Raw genomic sequence first — 14292 nt, forward strand, 5'->3', positions numbered from 1 at the left:
CACGGGAAGCTGAGGATGGGGAGGGGCGTGTGTGTGGTTTTTCAGTCTGGTCAGAGTTAATTTCAGGGTGCAAGGTTAGGGCGTCCATAGGAGCAGGGTCCATGGAGACCTGATCCCCCAAGATTGAGACTGAAATGGCCTTAAACCGAGGAAGGAAAGATTCTGATGGCTTCTTTGGTTAAGGGAAAACAGTAGGAAAAGAGGCCTAGAAAGGCCCCTGGGGGGCAGGGGATGTGGAATTTAGCCCCACCTCAACTTTTGACCCCAAACTCCAACACAATCCCAAGGTCAAATTCAGCCCTTCGGTTCATGCTCTCTCTCTCTCTCTCTCCCTCTCATTCTCTCCCCTCCCCCTGCCCCATGCCCTTGCTCCCATGTGGACAGGATGGGCTGCCCCAGATGAGGAGGAAAGATCTGGAAGGGACATCTCTCCTGGTGCTCAGCCTGAGCTGCACTGGGGCTCACACCTTCCTTTCCAGTCTCACTCCCACCCCCCAGCAGAAAATCACCCGACACTACTTATGATCCCAGGACTGCTGTTTTTCATTGAAGGTTTTTCCATATCAATTTTTTAGATGGTATCCATGTATTATTTTGATTTTTTAATAAACAATAACACGATAAGCAAAACAATGGAAGAGGAATTTACCAAAATGTTCTCCAGCCTAGTCCACTAACACCAGTCGGTCCTCCTGGTTCCCTGCACTATGAGCCTGGAGCCCTGAGTGTCCCTAGGATGGCCACCTCGAGGCTCATGGCAGCCACTCTTCTTCAGATCAACCACAGACATGTCTTCTCAAAGAGATGAGTGTTCTGAATCGGAAGAAACCAGAATTTCACAGGCCAGTGTGGAAATGGAGGGAAAGGGGACACAAAAAGACAGCAGAGATGGACATAAATTTTTATTTATCTATGGGGGGGAGGGCAGAGGGAGAGAGAATCTTAAGCAGACTCAGAGCCCGACACAGGGCTCGATCTCACAACCCTGATCACAACCTGAGCCGAAATCAAGAGTCGGACACTTAACCCACTACACCACCCAGGCATCCTGGAAGGTTTTTTTAAGTTGTGACTCGCCTTTTCCAATTAGAGTTGGGAATTATAAAAACATTTTTGCAATGTTGAACGTGAGCACTAATAGTCTTTGTCTTTCTTGTTAGAAAAGCCCTGCCTACTTAGCAATTTCTGTCCAAATTTTGAATGCATATGTCCTTTGACCCAGTACAAAACATGCGGTGCGTTACTTACCTCCCCCCCAAGATCATTCTCTCCTTCTTCCTTGCTAACAGAATCTGTTTTTAAACCCAGGTGGGTCCCTCCCTCAGCCTCAAGAATGAAGCACGTTTAATCTAAGACAGTCACATTTTCCCTTTCCCATTTGCAGACATTTGCTCTTCCAGCCAATGAGAGGACGAGGGAAATGTGGGGAGGGGTCGGCTTCCGGGGAACATGAGCACCATCACTAAAAGGAGAGCACCATTTGAGGTGAAGGTTTCTTCCCCATAACCCTCTCCACAGACCTTCCTGCTGTGATGTCCGGAGCTACAGCAACCATCCCACGCCCATGAGGTGACCATCACAAGGACAAACGCCAGTGCGCTGAGGTTGGTGGGGAAGAAAAGAATGAGTCTGCTCATTAGTGCTATGGGTGAGCTGCTGAACCAGCCCCACTGCCTCTCTCCAGACCAATGTGAGAAAATTAAATGTCTTTATTGGCTAAGCCACTGTTAGTTGGGTTTTCTATTACTCGAAGCTCAACAAATTCCTAATGGACAGACCTGGGAATTATATTCATTCTTTCATTCACTCAACAAACACTGACTGAGGGTCTTTTTTGGGGTCAGGCTCTATTAGAGAAACTAGAATTCTAGTACAAAGAATTTCCCCAGATTTACCTGCAAAAGTAGGCCAACATTTATTAGGACTAATAATCCACCTAGAGATGACTAAATTAGCTGTTATGGTGTCCATTACAATGATGTGATGACATCGATTTCTCCAGGATATAGAATGTGATCCATTTTGTATGCATTTTTTAAAATGTTTTTAATTTTTTATATTCTCAGAAACTAAAGACAACCCCCCACACACAGCAAAGCTACCTGGAGGGAACAAACTGCCTGTCTTGGAGCCCCAAGGAAGGAGGTCAAAGGTGAGAACATCCAAGGGACTACAGTATACTAGTTTCCCACCCCAGGTCCACCCCCAACTCACATTCTCTGATACAAGGTCAGCAGGCCCAAGAAGAGGCCTGATGGTCCCACTCCTGAGGCTTGAGAGAGACATCTGTGGCAAGTCAGCCTAGGCAGAGCTCCCCCCCACCTCTGCCCTCGCCACCCGAGCTGCACCTACTTTCAGTGTTCTCAGAAAGGATGGATTGCCTTAAGTCTCATAATCCTGCAGACATGCTCAGACCCCCTAGCTCTCTCTGCTCGTCCGGCCCTCAAACAGCACAGACAAGAAGGTCAGCACAGTCTTTATTGGGGAAAAGCAGCGCCGCGCACCATTGCCCAAGCCCACGACTCTGTTTCCCCGTGCTCAGGGCAGTGGCAGGAACAGAAGCAGAGCAGAGAGGGCAACGAGAGCCCAGCGGGAAGGGTCACAGCCCCAGGACATCACCCTCTCCTGGCAGCCAGGACAAGCCCCCTGTGGTCACCAAAGGAGCTCAGGACAAATCACAACAGCTAAGGCACCGGGATCTCTGCAAAAAGAAGCAGCATCAGGTCACAACTGTGCCGTCCTGGCTCTGGCTCCCCTCCACCCTAGAGAAGTTCTGCATGCATTGCTCCCCAAAGCCTTGAATGGTGCCCTGTTCCCCAGACAATCCAGTCCAAACTGGCAGTGAAGATTCTACTCACTCAGATGTCAACCTTCTATCTCCTAGCACGAGAACAGCCCACTCTCGCCCCACCCCCATCCGGCTCCCCGAACATCACACCATTCCACCCTTTGTGCCTTTGCTAACCACCAGACCACACTGGTCCAGCATGTTCTCTGTGCTATCCTCTCTTTGTCACATCCTGCTTAGCCTTTAGGGTCCAGACTCAATCCTACTTTGGACAGAAAGACCTTCCCAAGGAGCCAGGCCCACTCTAAGAACCTAGAAGCCCACGCGGTCTATAAAAAGGGTCCTCATCTGTGACTAGGATCTTTTTCTCCCACTAGATTCTCCAGAGCAAGAACTTTGTCTTGACGCTCTCAAGTCCCCTACCCAGCACCTAAGCCAGCGCTCTCCACACAGCAGTTAAGCGCGCTCTTATCAGTGATGCTGGACGTGACTCACCTAAGGCAGAATCAGAGGTGAGGGTCCCGCTGGGGTTTGTGGCCAGTTCGGGTGGCAGAACGGGCGGGACACAGAAGCGGCCACAGCCTGACTTGCAACACTTTTCCCCAGCCTGGCAGTTCTCATCCATCATGCAGTTGACAATGCACAGGCCCACCAAAATGCGGGGACAGTCACCACCCCGGCCTGCGGGATAAACAGGCCCAGGTAAAGAGACAGGACCGTCGGCTCCACGGACCCCAGGTTCCCGGCTGGAACTGAGACTCACTGGCTCCAGAGGAATCCATCCCTGACTGTAACTCGATCTTAACCAAAGATCTGCCTGGGAAACCTGGGAGCTAGAGCCTCCGAGAATCAGTGGGGCCCCAAGAGAGCATCCAGACCAACGGTTTTCAAATGGTATCCCGCAGAGTTCCCTGGAGGTCCCTCCGTTGGGTACCTCTGTGGGTGGGGCTGGGCGGAGTGCCAAGGAGCCCCCCAACTCGCTCCCCCATGCCTGGGCCTCCCAGTATTCCCTTCCTCGGGGAGGCCTCCTCGGCCACCCCAGACAAGGTTTGGTGCCCTGCTTTGTGCTCCTCTCATCAGAATTTATCACAATTCCTGATCTGTCTACCTTCCCTGATAAGCTACACAGAGTCAAGAATCGGTCTTCAGAACCTTGAACGCTGCCTGGGAATCTACGTGTTGTCTAAAAACAACATCTGAGCCCGTGATTCCGAAGGGGAGTTCCACAGTGCCGGTACCAAAACCATACTCAAAAATATGGGTTTGTTTAAAATATATATATTGAAGCGAAGAAATCAGATCAGGAATGCTTGTATCTGTTGTGGATATGGTGCTAAGAATCTGGTCAGAAAACCACGATCTTGGGCAACTCCCTCATTTTACAGACGGAGGAACTGGCTCAGGAGGAGTCTGCTTCCCTGAGGTCACAGAGCCAGTCAGCAGCAGAACCGAGACCAGAAGCCGTGCTACCCGTCTTCCAGCCTCAGGACTTTTCCTACTAACCCACACTGCCTTCCCCTAGTTCTTTCGACACCAGCATGGGCCCCTGGGCCCCAGGAGGAGGGATGGCTTTGGCCTGGGGGCAAGGAGGACCGAAAGGATGAGAACTCTGACTCCCCGCAGGAAGGGAAAGACAAGGAGGCCACAGATGGCTCCCTCCCCAACCGACCCTGGAACTCAAGAATTTCTTCCCCAAGCAGCCAACATACCTCCCTTAATGTCTCCACGGCACGAGTGGCCACAGCCGGTGCTGCAGCATTTATGGCCCTGGGGACAGGACTCGTCCCTGTCACACAGCTCCTCGCACGGAAGGGGGTCAGCAGGACATTCGCCACCAGATTCTGCCATAGAATCAGAGCATGGGGCCCAGAGGTGTTCGGGCCCAGTGTTTCTGGTTATTTTCATTGTGACTCTTGAGTGCAAAATCACATTTTTCGTTGTGTATGTTAATCCGTATGCATATCTAAAATGTATGTATTTATGTGCATACATGTATATACTTCACAGTCTTTCTTTTTTTTTAAAGCTGGTCATCAACTACTAAACAAGACTCGCAGTCCGGAAAGCACTGCTGTCTGACCCACTGTGGCAAACAGACTTATTTCCAGCCCCTTACTCACTCTCCCTCCTATGGTGGTGGCCGCCAGTGAACTCACCTCCCATACTGTCTCTGGGCTGGACTGTGTGACTTGCTTTGACCAACAGGACACCAGCAAGTGTCCTTATCAAGTAAGAAGCTTGATAAGCACTTGCATGCTGGGGCTTGTCCTCTTAAAACACCCCCCCTTGGAAATCAGCCGCTATGCCGTGAAGCAGCTTGGGCTCAACTGTAGAATGATGAGATGCCCCAAAGAGAGAGAGAAGCTGGATGAAGAGGGCATCGTGCACGGGCCAGCCACCGTCCAGTTCCCCGCTGAGCTCCCGGCTGCACGCAGCTGCGTGAGTGACTAGCTTCGGCATATGTGGGTATGAGAACTGCCCCGCTGAGCCCCGCCAACTCAAACAGCTGTGGGAAAGAGGCAACTGTTGCTATTTTGAGCTACTGCATTTGGGAAGTGCTTGTTATGCAGCCATGGATAACTGAAACACTTGCTAATAAAACCACAGGTTGGTTCGGAGACAGTGAGCCCAGCCAGCTACAATGATTTGCTTCCCCAAATTACCTTGTAACTAAGAGTGGCCACAAACGAACACTAAACTGGGAAAACTTTTGCATTCCTGATCCAGGTAATGCACCTTTCCAATTGCCCCCTGGCTTCTCTTTCTTCCAGTGCAAAGACAGACATAACGCAGGGGAGCAGAGCCACCTTCTTTCAACCGTGAAGCAACTAGTATGAGGACGACGCCAAGGAACGCAAAGGAGAAGGAAAAAAAATAACCTCTTATACACTAATGAATCATCGAGCCTTACATCGGAAACCGGGGATGTACTGTATGGTGACTAACATAATATAATAAAAAAATCATTAAAAAAAAAAATAACCTCATCCTTGTTAGCACCGTGGAGCCACCACCCCAGCCCTGGTCCCTACTTCAGGATTTCTTGTTATGTGAGAAAAATGAACCCCTATTTGGTTAACCTTCTGTTGCATACAGCCAAACACACCCGTGATGCGCCCCTTCCCCACCCCTCTGAAGATAATAACGCTCAGAGGAGAGAAGGGGTTTGCCCAGAACTACAGAGTGAGTCAGTGGCAAAGCAGGACAAAACTCAGCCTTTTGGTTTGCAAGGAAGCACTCTTTCTACTACACCATCCTTAAAACACGCAGGCACCGGGCCAGGCCCCCTGGAGCAGGCACACCCCTAGGAAGCCACTTCCAAACCAAACTGACTCGCCATGACTCACTCATCTCAGTGTTTATTTCAGGTTCTTTAAGTGGAGAAAAGAAGTGACAGGCTATTAAAAGCATTGTAGAAAACCGAAGCAGGACTGGCCCGGTGCCTCTGAGTTGGGACATGTAAGTACAATGGCCTATGGCTGGCTCTGGGAAGTCTGCCATGCTGGAAAAAAGGCAAGTGTTGGCCTCCAAGGAGAATACGTGCAGCTGAACAACTAGGGTCTAATAACCTGGCATCAAGGATTTTCCTGAACAGCCCCTATTTCAAAGATTCTATGCCATTGTCAGATCACATCGACTCTGATTTTCTTATCCAGAAAATATGGTCACTGTAACTGCCAGAGGTACCTTTGCACCCCTCCCCACCTGCTTGACAAACACTAAAATCTATTTAACATCATTCCGCAGTTGAGAAGGCTGGGCATAAAATATATGTATATATATATAGTGGGAAAAACCTAGCAACAACTTCTCACGGGATTATGTGAAGCAGCCTTCCCAGATGTCAGCATTTTGCTGACTTTGGCCCTGAAGTGACCAATGCCAGGAGCACTCCGCGACTCTCTGCCCTCATCCCCAGGACCAGCACAGAGACCAAACCCCTACTCTCTTCCAGGCCAGGCTTCCTTGAGGTCCCTGGGGTTTTGTCAAATAGTAGATGCAGGAAAGGACTCTTGAGAAACAGGCTGAAGCCCCGAGGGTCAGAACACATGCCCTTTGACCAGTGCCCACCATGGCCACCCACTGCATCCCCCATGTCTGATGCCTAAATCCCTGCCAAATACTTCCCAACTCTCAGCTCCAACACTGGCTTTCACGACCTCCAAGCCAGACTATGCCATCCTTACACTTTTTTTTAAGATTGATTGATTGATTTATTTATTTATTTATTTTAGAGAGAGAGAGAGCATGAGTGGGAGAGGCAGAGGAGGGAGGGAGTGAGAGAGAGAATCTCAAGCAGACTCCGTGCAGAGCACAGAGCCCGATGCAGGGCTTGATCTCATGACCCTGAGACCACGACCGAGTGGAAATCGAGAGTCAGATGCATAACCAACTGCACCACCCAGGCAGCCCCATCCTTACACTTTATACTCAACTGAAACCCGGCTGTCTACAAGTTCTATCCATTGGTCCTTGTCCTATGCCCAGAGACCTTGTGAAAACAAGGCTTGCGCCACCATCGTAGACAGGATCCTTTGCCTCTCACTGTCTCGGCTTTCCCAAGCCAGGTAAGCTCAGTTCCTCATACCACGTGGTTTGCAGGCACCTCACAGTTATCTAACCAGGAGTCAGGATGAGAAACAGGAATGAGAGTCAGAATGGGAATGGTCATCCCAACCTGCAAAGATGCCCCTATCCCAAGACCCAAGCTACCACCAAAAAAAAAAAAAAAAAAAAAAGAGTGGAATAAAAAGCTGAAGCCCAGGAAATACTCAGACATAGGCTTTACTGTTGCCCCAACTCTACCCTTCCACTCTAGCTGAGGGAAGGACAGCGGTGCTGGTAGAAAAGTGAAATCTCAAAACTTCTTAAGCCAAGAAGGGCCCTCTGAGCCATCACACCTGCCTCTCTTGCAAACAGACAGCCAGACAGCCAGGAAAGGGGCAGGATTGGCCTGAGGTCAATGGCGGCAAAACTGGATCCCAAATTCCCAGTTCTGACACTAGGACCAATGATGTGGTCCTTTAAGTCACATCATTATGATTCCCTTTACTCCACGAAGCTTACCCAAGAGCAAGAGCTGGGACTCACTCTCCTGGTGCCTCGGTGGCTCCCTGCTCAGCGGGGAGTCTGCTTCTCCCTCTCCCTCTGCCCCTCCCCCTGTTCCTTCTCTCTCTCTTTCATTCTCACTCTCTCTCAAATAAATAAATAAATAAATAAATAAAATCTTTATTTTAAAAAGTCTCCTAATAAAGAAACCTTTTTTTAAATTTAAAAAAAATAATAAAGTAAAATGAAAACCAGACTGGGCCTCTCCTCCCTGCTTTTATAAGCCTCTCAAAGCCTTCCCAGTGGGCTTGCAACAAAGCCTTAGACAGAGGCCCTGGAGACTCACCCGAAATCTGGACTCTCCCTAAGTGGAGCCACCTTCCCTCTCCTTCTCTTTTCTCCAACCCCACTGACCTCCTTTCACTTCCTTGAAACAGTAAGCCCTTCCCAGCTTCTGGCTCCCGGCCTCGGCCCATGTACTTCCCCCTTCACAGCACCCCACGTGCTCCCAGCCAGCTCCCTCTCATCCTCCAGGTTAAAAGGACACCTCCTTTCTTGCTCACTTTGATGTCCCCTCGCAGCCCGCATCACCATTCACGCCTAGTATTTATAACCACGGCGCCTTGCCCCCACGGCGCCTTGCTCCCCACGGCACGCACATATGCCAGCCAGACACTCGATACGTAGTGAGGGAGTGAGGGAGTGGGTAAGTGAGGGAGTGGACAGACAGGTCAGACATGGGACGGCGGGGAGGGAACCTGAACAGAGAGGTGCTGGGAATCACAGCACGAGCTGTTGAGCATTATTTGGGAGGTTTTCTATAGGCTTTTTAAATACATATCTTCCAAAGTGTATGATATAGACTGAATGTTTGTGTTCCCCCACAATTTGTATTTTGAAATCTAACTGGCGATGTGATGGGTTTAGGAGATGGGAGCTTAGGGGGTGATCAGGGCATGAGAGGGAGCCCCCATGAAGGGGACTATGCCCATATTGCCCCCTTCTGCCATGTGAGGTCCCAGTGAAGACATGGCAGTCTATGAACCAGGAGGCTGGCCTTCACCGGACACTGAATATGCCGGCACCTTAATCAGCCTCCAGGATTGTCAGAAATAAATTTCTGATATTTATAAGCCACCCAGTCTATGGTATCCTGTTCTAGCAGCCCAAAGGACATTATCACTCTTTGAGGTAAATAGGCTTATCACCACGTTAAAGAGAAAAGGTGAGGTTCAGAGAGGCCGCACAGCAAGCAGAGAAGCCAAGGTTCACGTCATGCTCAGACCAGAACTGCCACACGGGAGCAGGTCCCAATGTCTGCCCTGAGCCCTCCGGCGGCCTGACTGTCCCTCCACCTTACCACACGGACCAGCACTGGCTCTGGTAAACCTCTGGAAATGTCAGAGCTAAGGGAAAGCAGGAACTGTTCAAAGCCCAGGACGGACAGCTTCCTGTGGCACTGAGCGTAGCAACCAGTCCCAGTGAGCGGCCCAGCCCAGGACTAGAGCCACAAGAAAGTCATTAACTCCTAACACTGTAGCCAGTACCGCCTCCCGCCAGACCAGGACCCCACTCAGCCAGTAAGTACACTCCGAGAGATCTGCAGGGAGGTCACTATTGCAGGCTGCCTTGCTCCAAGGGAAGAGGAAGCCCCCTCTGGGGCTGGCCAGGGCCCAGAGCAGCTCACAAAGGGCCTGGCCTGGGTGCCGGCCTCACCCTCAGCCCCCATCACTCAGCCATTAGCTTCACACACTGGAAGACTGTGCTGGGCCCTACAGGCTGGTGGTGGGTGACCGTCCTGACACAGGTTCCCAGGCTCTGGTTCCAAAACTGGGCCGCAAGAGTCCTGGCAAGGAGTACAACCCTCTATTCTCTCTTATGGGCAGGGCGCCCAAGAGAGCTGCCAAAGCCAGACACAGCCCGCGGGGAACAGGGAAGGGGCCCCGCTACCTGGGGAGGCTCGGCCGGTAGGAAAGAGGTGGTCACATGCTGTGGAGTTCCAGGGTCTCCGAGAGGCAGAGGTCAGGGGAGGAGAAAGCAATCCTGGTTCTTGATAAAAGGGGCTGGTTAGCAGCTGCACTCGTGAAGAAGCCCACCTTAGCCGGCAACAGGAAGGAAGCTAACGTCTACTGAGGGCTAAACACTTTACATACTTGGAATCTTTACAACAGCCTCCGAGGTTTATTCTTTCCATTTCACAGAGAAGGGAAATGTGGCTCGGGGGAGCAGAAGACACCTGACCAGGGACCCGCTGGCCAGGAACTGCTAAGCCTCAGGCTTGAACCCAGCTCTCTGACAACCAAAACCTAGGCTCTCCTGCTGGCATAGCTGCCACATGCACTCAGAGAGAATGGTTCCCGTCTCTTTAGAAAATAGAATGGAAGGCGTGATGTAAGACCCCATTTACTGCAGTGAAGAAAAAAATAAAACATTAAATTATCAAGAAGTATTTTAAAACTATAAAACACCCTGAAATATACCAAATGCACTTGGACAATGGGAAGACATAAAGATTCAACATAAAGATGTCAGTTGTCCCTAAATTAATTTTTTTAAGATTTTATTTATTAATTTGAGAGAGACAGAGTGAGAGAGAGAGAGCAAGAGCGGGGGAAGGGGCAGAGGGAGAGGGAGAAGCAGACTCCCCGCTGAGCAGGGAGCCCAACGCAGGGCTCGATCCCAGGACCCTGGGATCACGACTTGAGCTGAAGGCGGACACTTAACCGACTGAGCCACCCAGGTGTCCCCTGATATTAATTTATACATCTAACACCTCCCCAATAAAAGTGGCCTCCATATTTTCAGGGAGGAGGGTAGTGAGAAACAATACGATAATAAAATATACTTGGAAGCACAAACAAGTAAAATTAACCATAAAAATCTGGAAACGCGGGAAATGAGAAGGAACGAGCCATGGGAGATACATCACCAATTTCTAATACTTGTCGGAGGCCTCTCGGGGACCGGGGGAGGAGGCAAGCAATAGAGCAGAAAGTTCTGCAAGCCATGATCTCCCTTCTGGCAGCCTCCTCTGCCTGCTGGGACCACAAACCACAGATCATCACGGCCGGGGTACCCTTTGTCTATCTTGGTTTTTTTAGAAAAGTTCTCAGAATATGGCAGACACTTCATTCTTGTTGTTCAAAGTAGAGTAAAACCAACAAGAGGATGGCATGGGCTTATTTGAGAAAGGAGCAGGCAGGTCAAAGAGCCCATGGGCCCCCGGAGCAGTATTTCTTACCGAGCTTTGGTTTAGAGACCGGGACCACACAGCGCTTGGTGCAGCCGAACGTGCAGCATTTCTTTGCACCTGGACAAGTCTCATCATTCAGGCACCTTTGGAAACAGGATTGTTTCCAAACAGCCCTGGGACAATCTCCGTTCCTCCCTGTAGCAAAAAAGGGAGACAGCCACAAAAAAGAGAGAGAGAGAGAAGTGCTGGTGGAACCCACAGGTGTAGCAGAAGGGAAAATCAAAGAAAGGAAGCCTTGAGCTTCTTTAGGACTCTTAACCCTGAAAGGGGGGGGGGGGGACTAAAGGCTTGCGCTAAAGCAGAGATAATAACAATGATAAGAGCTCACATTTACTGTCACATTTACTGAGTTCACCTCCTGCCAGGAACCTCTCATTTGATCCTCACAACAATTCCAAGAGGTACAAACCATTATCCCCCTTTAACAGGTGAGGAAATCAAGGCTTAAAAGCTTAACACTTACAAAGAGCTGCTTAAGGCTTATTTGCAGCATGAAAAGTCTGCCTGGCTCCGGTCTACTCTTTTTTTTTTTTTAAGATTTTATTTATTTATTTGACAGAGAGAGAGACAGTCAGCGAGAGAAGGAACACAGCAGGGGGAGTGAGAGAGGAAGAAGCAGGCTCCCAGCAGAGGAGCCCGATATGGGGCTCAATCCCACAACCTTGGGATCACGCCCTGAGCCGAAGGCAGACGCTTAACGACTGAGCCACCCAGGCGCCCCTCCGGTCTACTCTTTTGATCACTACCTCTAACGGGCTTCCCCTCACAACCTGGCCCTCCAAACCTTCACGGGAGCCCTGGGTGCAAATAAAAGGCAGAGATCATCAGTTGTGTGTTCTTTCCTGATAGAAGACAAAGAACTGGGAACTGAGTGATTAAAGAAAGAAACCCCAAGAGGGGGAAGAGGTGCTGCAGGCAAGCTAGATTTCAAGAGCCAAGCTAGGAGGTATGAGGGTCTCTGGGTCTTTCCAGCCCAGAGGCAAGGTCAGAAAGCACACCTTAAAATAAATAAATAGTTAGAATGGCAAAAATTGACAAGGTAAAAAACAACAATTGTTGGAGAGGATGTGGAGAAAGGGGATCCCTCCTACATTGTTGGTGGGAATGCAAATTGGTACAGCCACTCTGGAAAACAGTGTGGAGGTCCCTTAAAAAGTTAAAAATTAAGCTACCCTATGATCCAGCCATTGCACTCCTGGGTATTTACCCCAAAGATACAGACATAGTGAAGAGAAGGGCCATATGCACCCCAATGTTCTTAGAAGCATTGTCCACAACAGCTAAAACGTGGAAGGAGCCGAGATGCCCTTCAACAGATGACTGGATTAAGAAGATGTGGTCCATATATACAATGGAATATTACTCAGCTATCAGAAAAGAACGATTTCTCAACATTTGCTGCAACATGGACGGGACTGGAGGAGATAATGCTAAGTGAAATAAGTCAAGCACAGAAGGACAATTATCATATGGTTTCTCTCATCTATGGAACATGGGAACTAGGAAGATAGGTAGGAGAAGAAAGGGATAAAGAATGGGGGGGTAATCAGAGGGGGGAATGAAGCATGAGAGACTGTGGACTCTGAGAAACAAGCTGAGGGCTTCAGAGGGGAGGGGGGTGGGGGAATGGGATAGGCTGGTGATGGGTAGTAGGGAGGGTACGTACTGCATGGGTGTTGTACGCAACTAATGAATCATCGAACTTTACATCAAAAAAATAAATAAAAATAAAAAATTTAAACTAATAAATAAATAAAATAAGTAAATAAATAAATAAAAGGAGGAGGAGGAGGGGAGGAGGAGAAAGGGGAGGGGGAAGGAGGAGAAGGAGAAGGAGAAGAAGAAAGCACACTTGGATTTTGCCCCTCCAGCCAACATACCCTGTGGAAGTGCTCCTCGGCAGACCCGACCACAACCAGTGCTACAGCACTTCTGCCCGGCCGGACACGACTCGTCCCCCCAGCACAGCTCTTCGCAAGGGTTCTTATCAGGAGGGCATTCTCCTGCTTTCACTGCAAAAGATATCCCACGAGGTTGGGTGACTGGCGAAGCCTCAAGAAATGGGGAATGGAAGCCAAGTGCACTTCAAGGGTGTTCAGCCTCTGCAAACATTCCTATCCAAAATAGCTCTGCAACCGCTTTCCCCTCCCTCCCCCCACAAAAGCCCTGACACTCGCCCACCACTACTGAATGTCCGGCCATTTTTCGGATAAAGAGAGGGAAAGGTTGGGGTGATCCTGTTCACATTTAAGGAGCTCTAGGGAAAAGCTAGAACCTCTAGTAAGCCAGACTGGACGTCCTACCTCCTTGTCCAGAGAGAGTAAAGAAAGCCAGGAAGACCTACCCCGGCTGTGCTGAGAATCTATGCATCCAGTCCTGTCCTACAGAGACGACCATCTCCACAAATGAGGACTCTCACTCCAGGAAGAGGCAGGGAATGACTTCTTAGTCACTTTCTGTTACCATCAGCCAGGGATCGTAAATAATAGCTCACCATGCTCTCCTGCAGCCACCCAGGATGTCAGGGACCCAAGAGCAAGAAGAACCTTCAGGAGGAAGAGGCACCTCAGCATGACAATGGTGCCGAGAGTTGAGATGAGCACTCAGTCCAGGCCGGAGGTGTATACTTTGCCCAGGACACCAACCAAGGGAAGGACAGGACTAGGAGACTGGCCTCAATCCAGCCCCAAAGTCTTCCGTTTCACAATACTCCCCAAGGATGTCTTCTCCTGACAAGAAGAAAAGTGGTTGCTGGTGTGTGGGAAAATTCCTGGCACTCCCAAAGGCCCGTGTGATGATGGTGATCAAACTCTGTAATGGAATATAAACAACACCCGTGGACAATGACGAGGCACCTGGTCAGAAGCTGGGGAAACGGAGGGAGGGCCACCGGATAGAGGATCAAAGGGAGCCGTAAAGGGCTTTGGAAGGACACAGCTGCAGTCAAAGTGACAGAGGGAAGGACTAAAGATGGACTTAATAATAACCAAGCCTAATAAAATGCAGTGTGGCTCCTGTTCATGTTAGCAACCTAGAAAACAGAGGATGGAGCAGACTACTTAGAAACCAACAAAAAACTACAGTAAAGTCGTATTTGAGTTTGTTCAGAACTAATACAAAGGCACCAAACACCTCCATCTTGGTCTGTCTAGCCCATATGGGCCATTTTTGGATTGTGTGAAGGCTAGATGACAGAACCCAA

At 49.7% G+C, this 14292-nt stretch overlaps 1 protein-coding gene across 1 annotated transcript; it reads right to left on the reverse strand.

The window, feature by feature from the left end:
- Positions 1 to 1742: 1742 nt before the first annotated feature.
- On the reverse strand, positions 1743 to 13815 carry WFDC3 (WAP four-disulfide core domain 3). Its single transcript, XM_008698055.2, has 6 exons — positions 13585 to 13815; positions 12971 to 13102; positions 11079 to 11225; positions 4498 to 4629; positions 3284 to 3469; positions 1743 to 2701 (listed from the first exon to the last, which is right to left on the reverse strand). The coding sequence occupies exons 1-6, from the start codon at positions 13661 to 13663 to the stop codon at positions 2685 to 2687; spliced, it is 693 nt and encodes a 230-aa protein (XP_008696277.1). The 5' UTR covers positions 13664 to 13815; the 3' UTR covers positions 1743 to 2684.
- Between the last annotated feature and the right edge of the window lie 477 nt (positions 13816 to 14292).

This window comes from Ursus maritimus, unplaced genomic scaffold (assembly GCF_017311325.1).
Source record: "Ursus maritimus isolate PB19 unplaced genomic scaffold, ASM1731132v1 scaffold_22, whole genome shotgun sequence".
Taxonomy (NCBI): domain Eukaryota; kingdom Metazoa; phylum Chordata; class Mammalia; order Carnivora; family Ursidae; genus Ursus; species Ursus maritimus.

Bases quoted from the DNA above. Each gene is read 5' to 3' on its own strand.
- WFDC3 (XM_008698055.2), bottom strand. From the start codon at position 13,663: ATGCTGAGGTGCCTCTTCCTCCTGAAGGTTCTTCTTGCTCTTGGGTCC. The intron at 13,103-13,584 runs GTGAGCTATTAT...TATCTTTTGCAG, and splicing joins GGTGGCTGCAGGAGAGCATG to TGAAAGCAGGAGAATGCCCT. The intron at 3,470-4,497 runs GTATGTTGGCTG...TTTATCCCGCAG, and splicing joins CCGTGGAGACATTAAGGGAG to GCCGGGGTGGTGACTGTCCC.